At 45.2% G+C, this 20,567-nt stretch overlaps 1 protein-coding gene across 12 annotated transcripts in view; it reads left to right on the top strand.

Moving 5' to 3' along the window:
* Positions 1–20,567, top strand: part of LOC147113489 (C-terminal-binding protein 2) — a 308,574-nt gene that overhangs the window by 284,451 nt on the left and 3,556 nt on the right. For all 12 annotated transcript variants that reach the window (XM_085994644.1, XM_085994638.1, XM_085994641.1 and 9 more), the window contains 4 exons: positions 1,791–2,005; positions 3,993–4,123; positions 18,980–19,107; positions 19,427–19,544. In XM_085994644.1, the coding sequence (XP_085850770.1) occupies positions 1,791–2,005; positions 3,993–4,123; positions 18,980–19,107; positions 19,427–19,544 (592 nt within the window). The remainder of the gene's footprint in view (positions 1–1,790; positions 2,006–3,992; positions 4,124–18,979; positions 19,108–19,426; positions 19,545–20,567) is intronic.

Here is a 20,567-nt window from a genome sequence, read left to right as displayed (position 1 = left end):
TTAAGGAAGATCTACACAATAATATCTTTGCACATTTAAACATTTGTCACTGTAACCAAGCCCTTAAACGTACTGATGCTAAAGTAAATGTTCATTTTGAAAATGTATACTTTTGTAAAGAAACAGGTACAACTCTTTAAACTGTAGTTGGTGGCTGGCTCACTGGCTTCAGCCCATGTGGTATTGAGTAGAATGACATTGTGTCTAATGACCTAGTGATTATACTGCAGCTGTTCTTCTTTATCAGAAACTCTTCATTAAATATGTGTCAGGGCCCTCAGCCCAAGCCATGACAGTTGTCCTAGTCATGCCCAATTAAAAATCCATTTAACCAGAAATTGCCATGACAACAAGTTACAAATGATATTATAGTAAACAACTTATTTCATAAAATTGGAAAAATATTCTTGGAGGGCAAAATCCAATTTTGTCAGTACAAATCTATTTGTTGGGAATATGTTGCAGATATTGGGTAGAAAACCTTTTCGTGCATTGTTCATCTCTATCCTCTGTAGGTGATGAAGTGGTCACACCTACATTATGGTATTAAAATATGACCTTGAAATGCTGGCATTAAATGGGCAATCTCTCTTGAGGCTTATGGTGACTTAAATTAAGGACTTAGCATCGGATTTTGAGGTTTTGTATTGTAAGATGAAAGCACAATGCTGGATAGCAGTTGTAAGATGATAGCTGTGGGCCGGAGGGGCAAAACAGATTCACCTGAATGCCAGCTCCTTCAAGTATTTTTGAAGTATTTTATATTTGAAAAGGCTTTTCTTTATACATTGTTTACATGACCCAAACCAGTAAGGTGTGCACTGCAGATTGCAGAGGTATTGCCATTATTCTTTAGCTAAATTCATGCCTTTCAGAATCAGAGAAGAAAGCCGAGTTGCAGTATGATATAATTCTTCTATGTTTTCTTTAATTGTTTTATGCACCAAACATAATTGTCTGTGCATGAACATTCTATCCAGCAACTATTGAGAAGGGTGCTACTTTATAATATTTTTGTCTTAAAATTATTTTTTTATTTTCAAATACTGATTTAGGGAAAGATTTTTTTTTTAACTTCGCTTTTCATTTTCCTCTGTGTTCCCATTTTCCTGTTAGCTGTGTTAACCACCTCGGCAAATCCAATCTGCAGGCACCTTCAGGGATTCTGCAGATGCCATTCTTTCATTGATTGGGCAGGAGAACTGGAAGGCTCACCAATTTTCTGTTCTTAACCAAGACAAAGTAGCTGAGAATATACCAAAGCTTTCTCCCTGCAGGAGCCCTGTAAATATTAGTTAAGACCAGCAATCACACTTGGCTCTCCTAAGCCAGAATCTGAGATTCCAACATCTTGCGGGCAATTGTCCCACATGGATAATATGGACATTTCTGCACTTACTGTGATTGGGACAGCTGGTAGGTTACACTTGAATAAGAGCACCTACACATTTAATAAGCTGGTTATTATCCCTCCCTAAACCTCTCTGCCCCTCCATCTCTCTGTCTTCCTTTAAGTCTCTCCTTAAAACCTACCTCTTTGATCAAGCTTTTGGTCACCTGTCCTAATATCTCTTTATGTGGCTCAGTGTCAAATTTTGCCTGATAACACTCCTGTGAAGCGCCTTGGGATGTTTTACGACATTAAACGTGCTATATAAATGCAAGTAGTTGTTGGTTATTTCGTCCTGAAATACTGCTTTGGTTACATCAATGAGTGGTATTTTCAGCTGATACTGTTGCTCCATGTTACTGTTGTAATTCTAAAACCATGATCGTTTGGTCTTTTGCAGGTCGTGTCGGCCAAGCTGTTGCTGTTCGAGCCAAAATTTTTGGGTTTAATATAATATTTTATGATCCATACTTGCCTGATGGTATTGAGAGATCTCTAGGCGTTCAGCGAGTTTATACTCTGCAGGATCTGCTGTACCAGAGTGACTGTGTGTCATTGCACTGCAACCTGAATGAACACAACCACCATCTTATTAATGACTTCACCATCAAACAGGTAATACTTCAGTTATCCTAGCTGCAGACTAGCACACATGTATTTGAGTGTTATTAGAATGTTTAAAATGTTGTTCTAGTTGCATTTGTAAATGATATAATGCATTAGCAACAGGGGAATGGTAATGTTCTGTATCATACATTCAGAGATTACAGCTAAAACTGATGGCCCTGATATCCCTCTCCCTGCCTCTGGTCTTTTCCAGTGGCTGGAAAATGAGTGTGACCCAGGCAACGCAGAGAGGAATATTGTGATGTAGAAAGGTGTGGCAATAACTGCTCACATGGCATGTTTATAATCTTAGTTGGACCATTGTTGGTGCAGCAAGCTGTCAGGCTGGTGCTAGACCTCAGAGCAGGAGGTAAAATCAGCAGATCAGTTATCTTGACTGACCTGTGCACATCTCTTGCCAACAAGTTAGAGAATGGCATTCAAAGAGGACTAGGAAAGGGTCAGCTACTCAGCCTGCATACCAGACAATGGGGTGGGGTCGAAGGAGAGAAAACATCCGTCAAAATAGTGATGAGGGGGATATAAATGATTTACAAAGCCAGCAGTGTGTGAGGATGTTTATATGGCATTTTGCATTCTTTACAGTTTTTATTGTCCTTCATTTTTATTCTTTTTTGATTTGACAATTTTTTATAATGAATACCATATTTGAATGGGAAAAAATTAAAATGGCAAGACTGTATTTATTTTGATATATATTAAATGCATAAAGTATAAAATGCTGTGGCATTAAAATAACTTGTGTTGCTTATGGGTTTGTTTCATTAGAATAAGGGAGTTTTCTGGAACCGTGAACAGATTCCAGATGGTATCTGCACTGCTCTGATTAAGAAGAGTTTTTAAAAAAGCCTATAAATCTAAGCTGCCAACTTGTCAGTTACTGGTACAGCTGTTATCACCAGAGTTCTGGCAGAACCGTACCACTGGGGCTTTGTTATTCACAAATAGGAATGTTGTGCCCCATATACTATTTAAGAAAGAACTTGCATTTGTATCACACTTTATCCCATCCTCAGGATATCTCGTGTCCAATGAATTACTTTTGATATGTAGTCGCTGTTCTTTAGGCAATTTAAGTGAAAAATAGCCTCTTACTTTTTCTCTATTTTTGCCTAATGTTATCTGTTTCTCCGGATGGTAGTGACTCATGCTGCATATATAGTTTCATTGCCCATGTGCCAGCCTGCACCAGCTCCCTGAGCCTGATCGTGTCTGCATATCCGTTTTCTACCAAGAGTCACCAGCTACTGATAAAGGTGATCTGTCCAAACCGCCTTCCTCTTCCTGCTGGTCTCAACACTTGGTATTGAGCATGCAATGCTATACACTGAAACTGTAACTCTAAAACCACTGAATTAGTTTAACTTTTCTGAACTGATTTGTTTTTGTGTTGTATTTCCAGTTTCACGATAGGTATAATAGAAATAATTTTTTGTAAATCTAGCACTTAATGGCATTTTTGTTTAATATTTCAGTTTGCATGAAAATAAGTCCCCTTTTGTTTGTCAGACTGATCTGAAATATTACTCAAAATGACTACAGAAGCACAATGTTCAGAGACAAGGCAATGTCTGTAATTTAAACTGGCTGAGGTCACGTGAGATTGCTTCACACTGAAGGGATTCTCCTATAATGACTTCATTGCACAGTGAGCAAAGTTTAAACAGTTATTTTAATCTAGATTTCTTAAACATAAAAAGTTAGAGAATAAAGAAAGCTTTGGGTCAAATGTCACAGAACCTTCGGTTAAAGTCACATGTCCAAAACATTCCTGCTGTGGTTTTGTTTTGATTTATACTAAGTAGTGATTTGATTGACTTCTTTATTTTAAAATTGTTGGACAAGCTCCATAGTGTTTCTGGACTTGTTCTAAGAGCCACTGGATTTGACCCAGAGTGACTGGAGAAATCCTGTGAAGACAATGGTATAGTTCAGCTTTTGGAATAAACTCTTCCTTTTCTTTCTTGGTCCTCAGATGAGGCAGGGAGCGTTTTTGGTAAACACAGCCCGAGGAGGATTGGTCGATGAGAAGGCTTTAGCTCAGGGGCTGAAAGAGGGAAGAATACGAGGTGCTGCTCTCGATGTTCATGAGAGTGAGCCCTTCAGGTAAGATACAGTCGCAGATTAACAAACTCATCATCTATATCAGATTTGAGGATAATCATCTAGAAAGTACAGTATGACAAAATATCAAATGGTACTAGGAAATGTCTTTGTAATCATACGAGGGCCGACATTAACGTGATATTCTGTGAGGTGCTTGTGGCAGCAGACAAAAGTTACAAAAACAGAAGCGATCCATATAATATTTAAAAAATGGCAGCATGGCAAATGGATTATGGACAGTAATCCAGTCTAGAGGTGCAGATGACCTACAAATTATTTGAGTTTTGCTCTTGTGATTTATGATGTGATCAGGCATCTGAACCCCTCAACTGAATTACTGCCTTGCAACCCACTTCTACCCGCCCAGTGTCCTCTATATATTCCTCTATATACTAGCAGATCTCCTGGTCCTGGTGAGTCAGATGTTATACTGTTGCAGTGAACAGTGATGCTATGCATTCTGGGAGCGCACACACTGCATATACAGTGACGCTATGAATTCTGGGAGTTGTAGTCTGCTGTCTAGGTGAGGTTCCTCATTCAGTTTAGTGATAGCTCTGTCAAGCTCTAAGTTTCTCAAGGACTGACCTCTGACAGAAAACATTGTTGGAGATATTTCAAGCACAGAAAAAAGGCAGTTGATTATAGTCATTTTCTAGTGATTTTTTTTATTTGTTTTTTTATTTTAGAAACCATATTTCCAGTACTAGGCCCTCAACTTAGTGAGAAAACAAGACAGCAACTGACATGATTATAAAAAAAACACATGATTGTATTGATTCCACTTCTTGTTTTTTTTATTGATAGCTATTTTCTGACTACTGATTCTTGCTTGGTAGTTTTCATTCCTGCGTGTTGATTAGTGCATTCTGTACCTCTTCATTTGGGATTTGTTGGCGTTTCATGAAAATTATATTTGATCCAATCACATGCAAGTGTGACATACTCTTTCAACTGTGATACTTTGGGGTGTGACAGACAAATATTAAGTGCTAAATCTTTTTTGTACATACTAGCAAATCTCCCATGGCACTGCTCATAGTAAGTCAGGGGATATGCTGTTTTATTTGGACAGGTACATGGTACCAGTGTCCTGGCCAATATTTATCGCTCAATCAACATCACTAAAAACAGATTATCTGGTTGTCATCATCAAATTGCTGTTATTGGAGCTTGCTGTGCGCAAATTGGCTGCCGCGTTTCCTGCATTGCAACAGTGACGACACTTCAAAAGTACTTCATTGGCTGTAAAACACTTGGGAATGACTTGAGATCATGAAAGGAGTTATAGAAATGCAAGTCTTTCTTTCTTTACCTCAAGGATTATTCTTCTGTAAGAGTGGAGACATGTGTCCCTTTAAACATAGTCTTAATTGCTGTCAAGTAAACACTAAATTCATACAGACATCAATTGAGAAGCTGCAGACCTACTGGCTCTGGCATTTTGTGTTCATATAGAGTGCATTTATTTCTTTATACTGTCATTTGAACTGTGATGAAAAGGAAATGCTAAATGTACGTAAAATGATTATAAATATGCACAATAGTTAATAGTGTGTTTAATTTGTTTTCCTTGCGTGCAATGTTGGAGTTTCTTTGCCACCTTTGTTTTTAGGTAGACTCCAACTATGATGTGGATATGCTTAAAAAAAACTTGCAGCTTTTTGGGAGCTGAACAGATGTTCCAAATTGAGTATAATTAGCTATTTCTTGATTCAGGAATGCCATTTCTTTATCGGTACTGTGTACACAAAGTTGAATTACATCACTTTGTGTTTTGCGAATAACGACTAAAAGCAGCATCATAGAATCATAGAAACTTACAGTACAGAAGGAGGCCATTCGGCCCATCACGCCTGTGCTGGCTCTTTGAAAGAGCAGTCATGCTTAGTCTCACACCCCCACTTTTCCCGTAACCCTGTAAGTTCCTCATCCTCAACTACCTGCCCAACTCCCTTTAAAATTATTTATGGAATCAGCTTCCACCACCTTATCAGGATGAGCATTCCAAATCCTGATGACTCTCCTCATCTCCCCTCTAGATCTTTTTCCAGTGATTTTGAATCTATGACCTCTAGTCATTGACCCACTCGCCAGAGGGAATATTTTTTCCTATCAAAACCGCTCATCATCTTGAAAACCTCTACTAGGTCACCTCTTAACCTTCTGTGTTCGAAGGAGAATAGTCCTAACTTTTCCAACCTCTCCTCATAACTGAAGTCCCTCATCCTTAGTAATATCCCGGTAAACCTCCTCTGTACCCTTTCTAAGGCCTTTACATCTTTCCTGAAGTGTGGGGCCCAGAATTGTCCACAATACTCCAGCTGAGGCCTAACCAGTGATTTATAAAGTTAGAAATGTGCATATGTTAGGGGCGTAATGCCAGTTTCAGGTGCATGCCCCGGATGCCTACTGAGCAGCCCTAACCAATATGGCAGGCGGCACACTTACAGCATGGACTCAGTGTGCGCATGTCGCCCGCCATATTGGACTCTTAGGTGCCTGTTTTATGCTTATAAAATGGGCACAGCATGATCACATTTCTAGGCCCACCAATCCTATGGTTTTTTCAAAGCCATTTTCAATGAAGGCAGTTAGGGTGAGCACTTGGTCACAGGCACTGCGGCCATGACAGAAACCAGCTTGGTCTGGGCTCAACGCGGCATCAAATACTGGAGATATACACTGGAGAACCAGTCACTCGAGCATCAAACACTCAGGAGGGAGATTGGTCAGTAGCTTGATACTAACTGTGGGTCCTTGCCTGGCTTAATTGATCTTTACTTGGTGCCAAAAGGCTGGAATTTGGTTTTCAAGGAGAAAGTAAGAGAGGCCCTGTTGACAGGGATGGAAGAAATAGAGGACATGTTGAGGGAAGGAGAGAGGGAGAAAAAGGTGGTGGTGTAGGTTGAAAAAAGGAGACACAATCTGCTGGAGAGAGAAAGGGGAATACACCCCAGGTTTGGGGAGAGAAAGAGACAGAGTAACCTTCTGGTGGGAGGGAGAGAGAGAGACGACCTGTTGAAGGAGAGAGGGAGCAATACCCTTTTGGGGAGGGGGGGAAACAGGAGCGGCCCTATTGAGGGTGTAAGGAAGAGAAAAAGGGAAAGATGGTAATGAAAATCCAAATCAACAAAAATATTTAGTTTAGATTTGTTTTTGTACTGCCTCAATCAAAATTTTATTGTAATTTTTTTTTACAATTCTTACAGTATTGCAATTCCAGAATTGTTACAAAAGTACTATTCTATGTTGTCAATCAATTCAAGGATAAAAAACATAATTAATTCATAACTTAAGATATTGTTCATCTGGTATTGTAAATATTCATCCTATATTGTAGATATTGTATATGGAGGAGGTTACAGAGATGGGGAGGGGAAAGGCCATGAAGGGATTTAAACATGAGGATAACCATCTTAAATTTGAGGTTGGGGACATTCTATTGGCTTTGTTGATTGCTGCTCCTTTTGGTTATAAATGTGGACTCAGGAAGTTATAATGGGAAATGGTTGACCTTTAGAAACTGACAAAATGTGACAACAGGAAGTAAGGGTTTTTTGGACAAGAAGTGTGCATAGACGTAAGATTTTTAATATATCATAAATGGTAAATAATGTATAGATTCATACCCTGCCATGCTGCTGCTATAACTTATAAACAGGAGTGAATGCTAACTAGCTAAAGGTCGCCAGTGAAAAGTTTACACCAATCGGCCTAACCAGGATTTTGTGGTTATTCTTCAGCCCTAGCTCTCTCACCTGAGGATCACGATCATCTCTGTCTGTGTATTGTGTCAGTAGTTTCTGTAATTGCCAGAGAATCAATAGGCCCTATAATTTTGATATGATACTGTGATGAAATATATGCCTTCATCAGCCCCTGTGTTTTACCTGCATTGTATTGTGTGTACCGCCCCCTTTTTCCTATTGTGTGTATTGGCTCCGCCCCTGTCTTTTGTCATATAAAGGTCTCAAGAGCTGTATGAGTCATTTCTGCCAGACGAATCCGATGTGGAAAGACATGCAATGTTCTTAGTGATTAAAAGCCTTCAGTTGAATCCTTTAATTCCTTGTCTTTGGGTTATTGATGGCACATCAATTTTAATCACTAAAACACCAACATGGATCGACTCCTGAAACCAAAGCGCTTGGATCTTGACCCCCATGCCTCAGACGCAGCCACACAGTTCGGACACTGGTTCCAATGCTTCGAATTTTTCATCGAAAGCTCAGCCACCGCCATAGCAGCTGCGACCGCCACCGGAGACGTGAAACTGGGAATCCTGCGAAACTGGGTGAGTCATCGGGTCTCCCCTCTCATCCGAGATGCCACCAGCTACGGGGATGCCTGCACCATTCTGAAGGCCCACTACGTGCGGCCAATAAACGAGGTGTACGCCAGGCATCTTCTGACTACTCGCACACAGCGGCATGGTGAGTCACTAGAGGACTTCATGCTAAGCCTAAAAGTACTGGGCAGAGACGGTAAGTGTAAGGCCGTGTCTGCCATCGTGTACACTGAGGAGCTGATCCAAGACTCCTTTATTGCGGGCCTCAGTTCAAATTACATTCGGCAGAAACTGTTTGAAAAGGAGGGACTGGACTTAAAACAGGCTATGGGCATAGCGCGATCGCTGGATATGGCCCAGAGGAACTCTGAATCCTGTTCCTCAGGCCATGCGGCCCACTCCGCCTCGTGCGCGCCGTGGGGGCCGCCATCTTGGAAGCCATCTTCACCTCCCAGGTTCCCGGCCAGCCCAGCACCATCGGAGCCCCAGCCTCCACCCAGGAGCCCCACTACTGCCGCGATGCATCGGGGCCCGAAATGCTACTTCTGCGGCCAGGACAAACACTCCAGGCATCTGTGCCCAGCGAAGGGCACCACCTGTTTTAAATGCGGGAAGAAAGGACATTTCAGCAAAGTCTGCAGAGGGAACCCCGCCTCCAACTCCACCACCGCCGCGTGCGCGCCGTGGGGGCGGCCATCTTGGACGCCATCTTGTCCACCCTCATGGAGTCCACCATCTTGTCCCGACTACACGGACCTCCAGGACCCACTGGTGGCCTCGATCACGGTGGATCAATCCAGGCCGCATCCGTTGTCTAGATCGATGATGGACATAGAGGTAAATGGGAACAAGGTTAAATACTTGATTGACTGCGGGAGCACCGAAAGCTTTATTCATCCTAGCCTGGTAAAACGACTTTCACCAACGATAGTCCCTACACAGGGCAAAATCGCCATGGCTGATAAGACCCATACCTCAAAAATTACAGGTTTCTGCGCGGTTATGTTGTCGGTAAAAGGCACTGATTACAGAGATTTTAAACTATTGATAATGCCAGATCTCTGTGTGAGCGTGATCTTGGGTCTGGACTTCCAGTGCCACCACCAAAGTATCACGCTTACCTACGGTGGGTCCCAGCCGCCCCTCACAGTGTGCGGTCTGGCTACCCTGAAGGCCAAGCCACCCTCTCTGTTCGCCAACCTCGCACCCAACTGTCGACCCATAGCGACCAAGAGTAGGCGGTACAGCTGGGAGGACAGACGGTTCATTGCGTCGGAAGTAGAAAGACTCAAGCGGGAGGGTATCATTGAATGCAGTACCAGCCCGTGGCGCGCCCAGGTAGTAGTAGTTAAGGGTAGCGAAAAGAAGCGGATGGTGATAGATTATAGCCAGACGGTTAATCTATACACCCAGCTAGACGCCTACCCTCTGCCCCGCATAGCGGATATGGTTAACCAAATCGCGCAATACCGGGTGTTTTCCACCATCGACCTAAAATCGGCATACCACCAGCTCCCCATTAGGCCGGAGGACCGTCCATACACCGCCTTCGAGGCGAACGGACGCCTCTACCACTTCCTCAGAGTCCCCTTTGGGGTAACGAATGGGGTCTCGGTCTTCCAGCGGGAGATGGACCGCATGGTCGATGAGAACCAGTTAACAGCCACCTATCCATACCTAGATAACGTCACCATCTGCGGCCACGACCAGCAAGACCACGACTCGAACATCGCGAGATTTCTGAAAACCGCCCTCAGACTCAATCTCACCTACAACGAGGATAAGTGTGTCTTTAGCACCACGCGCCTCTGTATCCTGGGCTGCGTGGTGGAAAACGGGGAAATCGGTCCGGACCCCGACCGATTGCGCCCCCTACGGGAGCTACCCCTACCAAACACTCCCAAGGCCCTGAAAAGGTGCCTTGGGTTTTTCTCCTATTACGCCCAATGGGTCCCCAATTATTCCGACAAGGCCCGTCCCCTCCTGAAATCAACGTCCTTCCCGCTCACGGCCGAGGCCCACGCCGCCTTCAACAGTATTAAACACGACATTGAGAAGGCCGCGCTGCAGGCAGTGGACGAAAACATCCCTTTCCAGGTCGAAAGCGATGCGTCCGACTTCGCTTTAGCAGCCACCCTCAACCAGGATGGGCGGCCCGTAGCCTTTTTCTCAAGAACCCTCCAAGGGCCCGAGATCAGGCACTCCTCGGTAGAGAAGGAGGCCCAGGCCATAGTGGAGGCAGTGCGGCACTGGAGGCACTACCTAGCCGGCAAACGCTTCACCCTGCTTACCGACCAGCGGTCGGTAGCCTTCATGTTTAACAACAAACAGAGGGGGAAGATCAAGAACGACAAAATTCTCAGGTGGCGGATCGAACTCTCCACGTTTGAGTACGACATAATATATAGGCCGGGGGCCCTCAACGAATCCCCCGACGCCCTATCACGAGGGATGTGTGCCAGCATCCAGGGGGACAGGCTACAGGGCCTCCACAATGGCCTCTGCCACCCGGGGATCACCCGGCTATTCCACTTTATAAAATCCCATAACCTGCCCTATTCCATCGAGGAGGTCCGGTCTATGACCAGGGACTGCCGCACCTGTGCGGAATGCAAGCCCCGTTTTTTCAGGCCCGACCGAGCCCACCTGATCAAAGCTACACGGCCATTCGAGCGCCTGAGCTTAGATTTCAAGGGACCACTCCCCTCCACCGACCGCAATGTGTACTTTCTCAACATTGTGGACGAGTACTCCCGCTTCCCATTCGCCTACCCCTGCCCAGACATGACCAGTGCCACGGTCATCAAGTGCCTCGGCAGCCTGTTTTGCACGTTCGGCATGCCTAACTACATCCAGACTGACAGGGGGGCATCGTTCATGAGCGACAAACTGCGCCAATACCTGCTGTCGAAGGGGATAGCCACGAGTTGGACCACTAGTTATAACCCCCGGGGTAATGGGCAAGTGGAGAGGGAGAACGCGACGGTGTGGAAGGCGGTCACCTTAGCACTAAGGTCTAAAGGCAAGAGGTCCTCCCAGACGTACTCCACTCGATAAGGTCGCTACTGTGTACTGCTACTAACGCCACTCCTCACGAGAAGATGTTTGTTTTTCCCCGCAAATCAACCTCAGGAGTGTCCCTACCTTCGTGGCTCTCCACCCCAGGGACAGTCCTATTACGGAAGCATGTGAGGGGCCACAAAACGGATCCCCTCGTGGAGGCAGTACACCTACTCCACGCAAACCCACAGTACGCGTACGTCAAGCACGCCGATGGGCGTGAGGACACCGTGTCCATAAAGGACCTAGCCTCGGCAGGAAGCGACGACGACCCATCCTCACCACCCCCAGAAGAACCTCCACCATCCCCAGAGGTATCCTCACCACCCCCAGAAGTACCTGCAACACCCCCAGCACAGGGGTATGCCCAGGAAGGCACCACGGACTCCCGGTCGGAACCCGAGGTACTGTTGCGACGTTCAGGAAGGACTATCACACCCCCGGACAGACTAAATCTGTAGAAGGGGTGAATGTGATGAAATATATGCCTTCATCAGCCCCTGTGTTTTACCTGCATTGTATTGTGTGTACCGCCCCCTTTTTCCTATTGTGTGTATTGGCTCCGCCCCTGTCTTTTGTCATATAAAGGTCTCAAGAGCTGTAGGAGTCATTTCTGCCAGACGAATCCGATGTGGAAAGACATGCAATGTTCTTAGTGATTAAAAGCCTTCAGTTGAATCCTTTAATTCCTTGTCTTTGGGTTATTGATGGCACATCAGATACTATATTATTAATATATGTATTAATAGTGTAATTTAACGGGAATGGTAGCGTAGTGGTAATGTCACTGTGCTAGTAATCCAGAGGCCTGGACTAATGATCCAGAGACATGAGTTCAAATCCCACCATGGCAGCTGGGGAATTTAAATTCAGTTAATTAAATAAATCTGGAATAAAAAGCTAGTATCAGTAATGGTAACCATGAAACTATCAGACAGTCGTAAAAACCCATCTGGTTCAGTAATCTGCCATCCTTACCCGGTCTGACCTCTATGTGACTCCACACCCACAGCAATGTGGTTGACTCTTAACTGCCCTCTGAAATGGCCTAGCTACCCATGACACTGCTACCAAACTGCTACAAAACACAATAATAAGAATAAAACCAGACGGACCACCTGGCATCGACCTTGGCACCAGCTACGGACACGACAACGGCACACCTAGCCCAGTCTTCCTCACCAACATCTGGGGACTTGTGCCAAAATTGGGAGAGCTGTCCCACAGACTCGTCAAGCAACAGCCTGACATAGTCATACTCACAGAATCAGACCTTTCAGCCAATGTCCCAAACTCCTCTATCACCATCCCTGGGTATGACCTGTTCTACCAGCAGGATAGACCCACCATGGGTGGCGGCACCGTAGTATACATTCGGGAAGGAGTGGCCCTGGGAGTTCTCAACATTGACCCCGGACCCCATGAAGTCTCTTGGCTTCAGATCAAGCATGGGCAAGGAAACCTCCTGCTGATTATCACCTACCACCCTCCCTCAGCTGATGAATCAGTACTGCTCCATGTTGAACACCACTTGGAAGAAGCACTGAGAGTAGCAAAGGCACAGAATGTACTCTGGGTGGGGGACTTCAATGTCCATCACCAAAAGTGGCTCGGTAACACCAAGGACCAACATCCTTGCGGGGAGGTTTGCTAGTACTGTTGGGGGGGGGGGGGGGTTTAAATTAAATTGGCAAGGGGGTGGGATACGGAGTGGAGCTATAGTAGGTGATGCACAGCCAAATATAGAGGAAAAAACAAGTCAGCCTGGAAGGCAGAGCAAATATGTAACGGCACAAGGGAGTATGGCAAGACTGGATGGCATTTATTTTAATGCAAGGAGTCTTGCGAGTAAGGCAGATGAATTGAAGGTGTTGATGAACACATGGGAGTATGATCTTGTTGCTATCACAGAGACATGGTTGAGGGAGGGGCAGGACTGGCAGCTCAATATTCCGGGGTATAGAATCTTCAGGCGAGACGGGGGGGGGGTAAAAGAGGAGGGGGTGTCGCAGTATTAATCAAGGAGTCAATTACTGCTGTAAGGAGGGATGATATCTTAGTAGGTTCCTCTAATGAGGCCGTATGGGTAGAATTTAAAAACAAAAAGGGGGCAAGCACTTTTCTGGGAGTGTACTATAGGCCCCCAAACAGTCAGGGGGAGATAGAGGAACAGATATGTAGGCAAATCTCAGAGAAGTGTAGAAATAATAGGGTAATAATAGTAGGGGATTTCAACTTCCCCAATATTAACTGGGATAGTCAGAGTGTGAAAGGCTTAGAGGGTGCAGAATTCTTAAAGTGCATCCAGGAGAGCTTTTTGAGCCAGCATGTAGAAAGTCCTACAAGAGAGGGGGCGGTACTGGACCTAATTCTAGGGAATGTAGCCGGGCAAGTGGTAGAAGTGTCAGTAGGAGAGCATTTTGGTGACAGTGACCATAATTTGGTGAGATTTAAGGTAGTCATGGAAAAGGACAAAGATGGACCGGAAATAAAGGTTCTAAATTGGGGGAAGGCCGATTTTAATATGATAAGGCAGGATCTGGCCAAAGTGGATTGGGATCAGCTACTTGTAGGAAAATCCACATCAGAGCAGTGGGAGTCTTTCAGAAAGGAAATAGAGAGAGTACAATGCCAACATGTTCCTGTAAAGGTCAAGGGTGGGACCAACAAGCCCAGGGAACCCTGGATGTCAAGGGATATACAAGAATGGATTAGGAAAAAAAGGGAGGCTTTTGGCAGATACAAAGGACTAAAGACAGAGGAAGCCCTAGAGGAGTATAGAAAGTGCAGGGGGGTATTTAATAAAGAAATTAGGAGAATGAAGAGGGGGCATGAAAAAACACTGGCGGGCAAAATAAAGGAAAATCCCAAGGTGTTTTATAAGTATATTAAGGGCAAGAGGATAACCAGGGAAATAGTAGGACCCATTAGGGACCAAAGTGGCAATCTGTGTGTAGAGCCAGAAGATGTGGGTGAGGTTTTAAATGAATATTTTGCATCTGTGTTCACTATGGAGAAGGACGATGTAGGCATAGAAATCAGGCAGGGGGATTGTGATATACTTGAACAAATTAATATTGAGAGGGAGGAGGTACTAGCGGTTTTAGCGGGCTTAAAAGTGATAAATCCCCAGGCCCAGACGAAATGTATCCTAGGCTGCTGGGTGAGGCAAGGGAGGAGATTGCAGGGGCTGTGACAGAAATTTTCAGAACCTCTCTGGCCACAGGGGAGGTGCCAGAGGACTGGAGGACAGCTAACGTAGTACCATTATTCAAGAAGGTAGTAGGGATAAACCAGGGAATTACAGGCCAGTGAGCCTAACATCAGTGGTAGGGAAATTATTAGAAAAAATTCTGAGGGACAGAATTAGTCTCCACTTGGAGAGGCAAGGATTAATCAAGGATAGTCAGCATGGCTTTATCAGGGGGAGATCATGTCTAACCAATTTGATTGAATTTTTCGAGGGGGTGACTAGGTGTGTGGATCGAGGTAGTGCAGTTGCTGTAGTCTACATGGACTTCAGTAAGGCCTTTTGACAAAGTCCCGCATGGGAGACTGGTCAAGAAGGCAAGAGCCCATGGGATCCAGGGCAATTTGGCACATTGGATCCAAAATTGGCTTAGTGGCAGGAGGTAGAGGGTGATGGTCGAAGGTTGTTTTTGTGACTGGAAGTCTGTGTCCAGTGGTGTACCACAGGGATCGGTGCTGGGTCCTTTGCTGTTTGTAGTGTACATTAATGATTTAGATATGAATGTAGGAGCTTTGATCAGTAAGTTCGCAGATGACATGAAAATTGGTGGAGTGGTAAATAGCGAGGAGGGAAGCCTCAGGCTACAGGACGATATAGACGGGCTGGTCAGATGGGCAGAACAGTGGCAAATGGAATTTAACCCTGAAAAGTGTGAGGTGATGCATTTTGGGAGGACTAACAAGGCAAGGGAATACACAATGAATGGTAGGATTCTAGGAAGGACAGAGTATCAGAAGGACCTTGGTCTGCATGTACATAGATCCCTGAAGGAAGCAGGACAGGTAGATAAGGTGGTTAAAAAGGCATATGGGATACTTGCCTTTATTAGCCGAATCATAGAATATAAGAGCAGGGAGGTTATGATGGAGCTGTACAAAACGTCAGTTAGGCCACAGCTGGAATACTGTGTGCAGTTCTGGTCACCTCACCACACTATAGGAAGGATGTGATTGCATTGGAGAGGGTGCAGAGGAGATTCACCAGGATGTTACCTGGGCTGGAGGGCTTCAGCTATGAAGAGAGACTGGACAGACTGGGGTTGTTTTCCTTTAGAGCAGAGAAGGCTGAGGGGGGACCTGATTGAGGTGTACAAAATTATATGGGGCATAGATAGGGTAGATAGAAAGGAACTTTGCCCCTTAGTAGAGGAGTCAATAACCAGGGGGCATAATTTCAAGGCAAGGGGCAGGAAGTTTAGAGGGGATTTGAGGAAAAACTTTTTCACCCAGAGGGTGGTTGGAATCTGGAACTCACTGCCTGAAAGGGTGGTAGAGGCAGGAACCCTCACAACATTCAAGAAGCATTTAGATGAGCACTTGAAACGCCATAGCATACAAGGCCAAGTGCTGGAAAATGGGATTAGAATAGACAGGACTTGATGGCTGGTGCGGACACGATGGGCTGAAGGGCCTCTTTCTGTGCTGTATAACTCTATGACTACTGATCGAGTTGGCCGAGTCCTGAAGGACATAGCTGCCAGTCTGGGCCTCCGGCAGGTGGGGAGTGAACCAACACGAGGGAAAAATCTACTTGACCTCATCCTCACCAACCTACCTGTCGCAGATGCATCTGTCCATGACACTATTGGTAGCAGTGACCACCGCACAGTCATTGTGGAGATGAAGTCCCGTCTTCACACTGAGGACACCCTCCATCGTGATGTGTGGCACTACCACCGTGCTAAATGGGACAGATTCAGAACAGATCTAGCAGCTCAAAACTGAGCATCCATGAGGCGCTGTGGGCCATCAGCAGCAGAATTGTATTCCACCACAATCTGTAACCTCATGGCCCGGCATATCCCTCACTCTACCATTACCATATAGCCAGGGGACCAACCCTGGTTCAATAAGGAGTGTAGAAGAGCATGCCGGGAGCAGCACCAGGCGTACCTAAAAATGAGGTGCCAGCCTGGGGAAGCTGCAACACAGGACTACATGCATGCTAAAAAGCAGAAGCAGCATGCTATAGACGGGGCTAAGAGATCCCACAATCAACGGATCAGATCAAAACTCTGCAGTCCTGCCATACCCAGTCGTGAATAGTGGTGGACCATTAAACAACTAACGGGAGGAGGAGGCTCCATGAATATCCCCATCCTCAATGATGGTGGAGCCTAGCACGTGGGCGCAAAAGACAAGGCTGAAGCATTTGCAACCATCTTCAGTCAGAAGTGCCGAGTGGATGATCCATATTGGCCTCCTCCTGTGGTCCTTACCATCACAGAAGCCAGTATTCAGCCAATTCGATTCACTCCACATGATATCAAGAAACGGCTGAGCGCCTGGATACATCAAAGGCTGTGGGCCCCGACAACATCCCAGCTGTCGTGCTGAAAACTTGTGCTCCAGAACTAGCCGTGCCTCTAGCCCAGCTGTTCCAGTACAGCTACAATGCTGGCATCTATCCGACAAGGTGGAAAACTGCCCAGGTATGACCTGTCCACAAAAAGCAGGACAAATCCAATCCGGCCAATTACCGCCCCATCACTCTACTCTCAATCTTCAGCAAAGTGATAGAAGGTGTCATCGACAGTGCTATCAAGCGGCAGTTAATCACCAATAACCTGCTCACTGATGCCCAGTTTGGGTTCCGCCAAGACCACTCGGCTCCCGACCTCATTACAGCCTTGGTCCAAACATGGACAAAGGAGCTGAATTCCAGAGGTGAGGTGAGAGTGACTGCCCTTGACATCAAGGCAGCATTTGACCAAGTGTGGCATCAAGGAGCTCTAGTAAAACTGAAGTCAATGGGAATCAGGGGGAAAACGCTCCACTGGCTGGAGTCATACCTAGCACAAAGGAAGATGATTGTGGTGGTTGGAGGTCAATCATCACAGCCCCAGGACATCGCTGCAGGAGTTCCTCAGGGCAGTGTCCTAGGCCCAACCATCTTCAGCTGCTTCATCAATGACCTTTCCTCCAACATAAGATCAGAAGTGGGAATGTTCGCTGATGACTGCGCAGTGTTCAGTGCCATTCACAACTCCTCAGATATTGAAGCAGTCCATGCCCGCATGCAACAAGACCTGGACGATGTTCAGGCTTGGGCTGATAAGTGGCAGGTAACATTCACGCCATACAAGTGCCAGGCAATGACTATCTCCAACAAGCGAGAGTCTAACCACCGCCCCTTGACATTCAACGGCATTACCATCGCCAAATCCCCCACCATCAACATCCTGGGGGTTACCATTGACCAGAAACTTAACTGGACCAGCCACAGAAATACTATGGCAACAAGAGCAGGTTACAGGCTAGATATTCTGCGGCGAGTGTCTCACCTCCTGACTCCCCAAAGCCTTTCCACCATCTACAAGGCACAAGTAAGGAGTGTGATGGAATACCTCTCCACTTGCCTGGATGAGTGCAGCTCCAGCAACACTCAAGAAGCTCAACACCATCCAGGACAAAGCAGCCCACTTGATTGGCACCCCATCCACCACCTTAAACATTCACTCCCTCCACCACCGGCGTACTGTGGCTGCAGTGTGCATCATCTACAAGATGCACTGCAGCAACTCGCCAAGGCTTCTTCAGCAGCATCTCCCAAACCCACGACCTCTACCATCTAGAAGGACAAGGGCAGCAGGCGCATGGGAACACCACCACCTCCAAGTTCCCCTCAAAGTCACACGCCATCCTGACTTGGAAGTATATCGCCGATCCTTCATCGTCACTAGGTCAAAATCCTGGAACATCATCTCTAACAGCACTGTGGGAGTACCTTCACTACACGGACTGCAGCGGTTCAAGAAGGCGGCTCACCACCACCTTCTCAAGGGCAATTAGGGATGGGCAATAAATGCTGGCTTTGCCAGCGATGCCCACATCCCAGGAACGAATAAAAAAAAAATTTGAGCATCTCACTGCTGCCATGAATGTTGGGGTAGTTTGCCTCTATAGCTGGCTATTGCTTTCTCTTATTCTTCAGCCAAAGAAAGCAAGAAAATTCATTGCTACTTCCCACAGGTTTGGGTCTGTGAGAAAGATTTTTTAAAAAGGATTAAGAGAGAAGAATGCATTAATGCCACTGGTCATGCCCTGCAGCCCATACGGCAGACACAGATCGCTGCTTTTAACACTGTTTTTTGGCCTGAGTGAGCCTCAGCGACAATGTGGACAGCTTTGGTAATTCTTGTTTCATGTGTTTGCCTTGTCGGCATGGTTCGTTGCTTTGTCTTACTGGTTTGTTTCACACGCAAGGAGAGTGTAACCGTAATGCATAAAAGTTCCTTGTTTTTATTCCTGTGCAGTTTTACACAAGGCCCACTGAAAGATGCTCCCAACTTGATCTGCACACCACACACATCCTGGTACAGTGAGCAGGCATCCCTGGAGATGAGAGAAGCAGCTGCTACTGAGATTCGTAGAGCTATTACAGGTGAGACCACCTGATTGGTAGATGTAATTTAGATGCAATTTAAGAAACTTTAACAATAATGCTGCTTATTTATGTATAATTGTGCAAAGGTGCAACATTCTTGAATGTAAGTAAAATAGTTATCAATCTACTCAAAAGATTATAATTTTAATATTTAAAGAATTCTGTATTTAGAATTGTTATTTTAATCTCATTATAGGTGTGACAATACTTGAGGTAAATGATTATTACATTGGTTGTGTTTGACATTTTCTTCATGAATATATAGTTGTAGCTTGTTCATTCTGGTATCCCTGCCCTTCCTTTTTGTTTGCTCCAGGCCGAATCCCAGACAGCTTAAGAAACTGTGTAAATAAGGATTACTTTGTTACAACTGCTGCCTGGCCAACAATGGACCAGCAGGCTGTCCACCCAGAGCTCAATGGGGCCACCTACAGGTAAGAGGATTATTTATTTGTGTGTGTATACGCGTGTGTGTGTATATGCATGTGCGTGTGTGTGTGTGTGTGTGTGTGTGTGTGTGTGGAAAATAAATTCAACTCCAATCACTTACTAGATGTAGCAAATTTAGTTTTTATCATTTTAATTTTATTATTGATTTGAATCCCTTTCTCTTCTGGATTTCTTGCTGTTCTTAATCGGTCTTTAAACCATAGCATTCTGGGGTGCAGATACTGTGCAGATACTCCACAGCTGCCACTGTTCTAACAAATAACAGGATAAATGCTTTGCTGGGCAGTCTAGGTCCATCTGCTTGTATTTTTTTAAGCTCCACGGATGAACTGCATTACTACTGTGAGGCATTTCACTTTGTACTGTCTATTGGGTTAGGTGATCTTGGAATCTCCTCATACCCAGGATCTGAACCCAGACTTTGTGAATGGCAAGTCTCTATTATTAGAGGTTGCTGTGCCCTCTATCATGGCAGATAGCTAATACTTCCCCTGGTGTCAGCCTTGGCTAAGTAGTAACACTCTCGCCTCTGAGTCAGAAGTTTGTGGGTTCAAGTTCCACTCCAGAGACTTGAGCACAGGGCAGTACCGAGGTAGTGCTGCACTGTCGGAGGTGCCATCTTTCAGGTGAAACGTTAAACCGAGGCCCTGTCTGCCTACTCGGGTGGATGTTCTGAGGTCGTGAAAGGCATGAACAGTCGTGACATTGTCTGATCCTAGTGTCTGTCGACATTGGGCACAATGGACTGGAGAAATTGTAATTTTTTGATGTAGTAAATACCTTGCTGGTTGTAGCAGAGATATTTACCGATTTGCTTAATATTTTGACTTTATTCCGCAGATGAAGATGCAATGTTGTTTGGAATATTCTAATGATATTTTATGACTTTAACATCTATCACAATGGACATATAGCAGTAAAATTTGAAAACATACAGTGTTAGAGAAAGTCTTATGCCTATTGCATTATAATTTGCTAATGAAAAGCACACATTGTATATGTTGTCT

The sequence above is a fragment of the Somniosus microcephalus genome, chromosome 8 (assembly GCF_052327205.1).
Source record: "Somniosus microcephalus isolate GS21.2 chromosome 8, FLI_Smic_1.0, whole genome shotgun sequence".
NCBI lineage: Eukaryota > Metazoa > Chordata > Chondrichthyes > Squaliformes > Somniosidae > Somniosus > Somniosus microcephalus.
The sequence above is the reverse complement of the archived record's forward strand: the minus strand, read 5'-3'. Positions and strand labels throughout refer to the sequence as shown.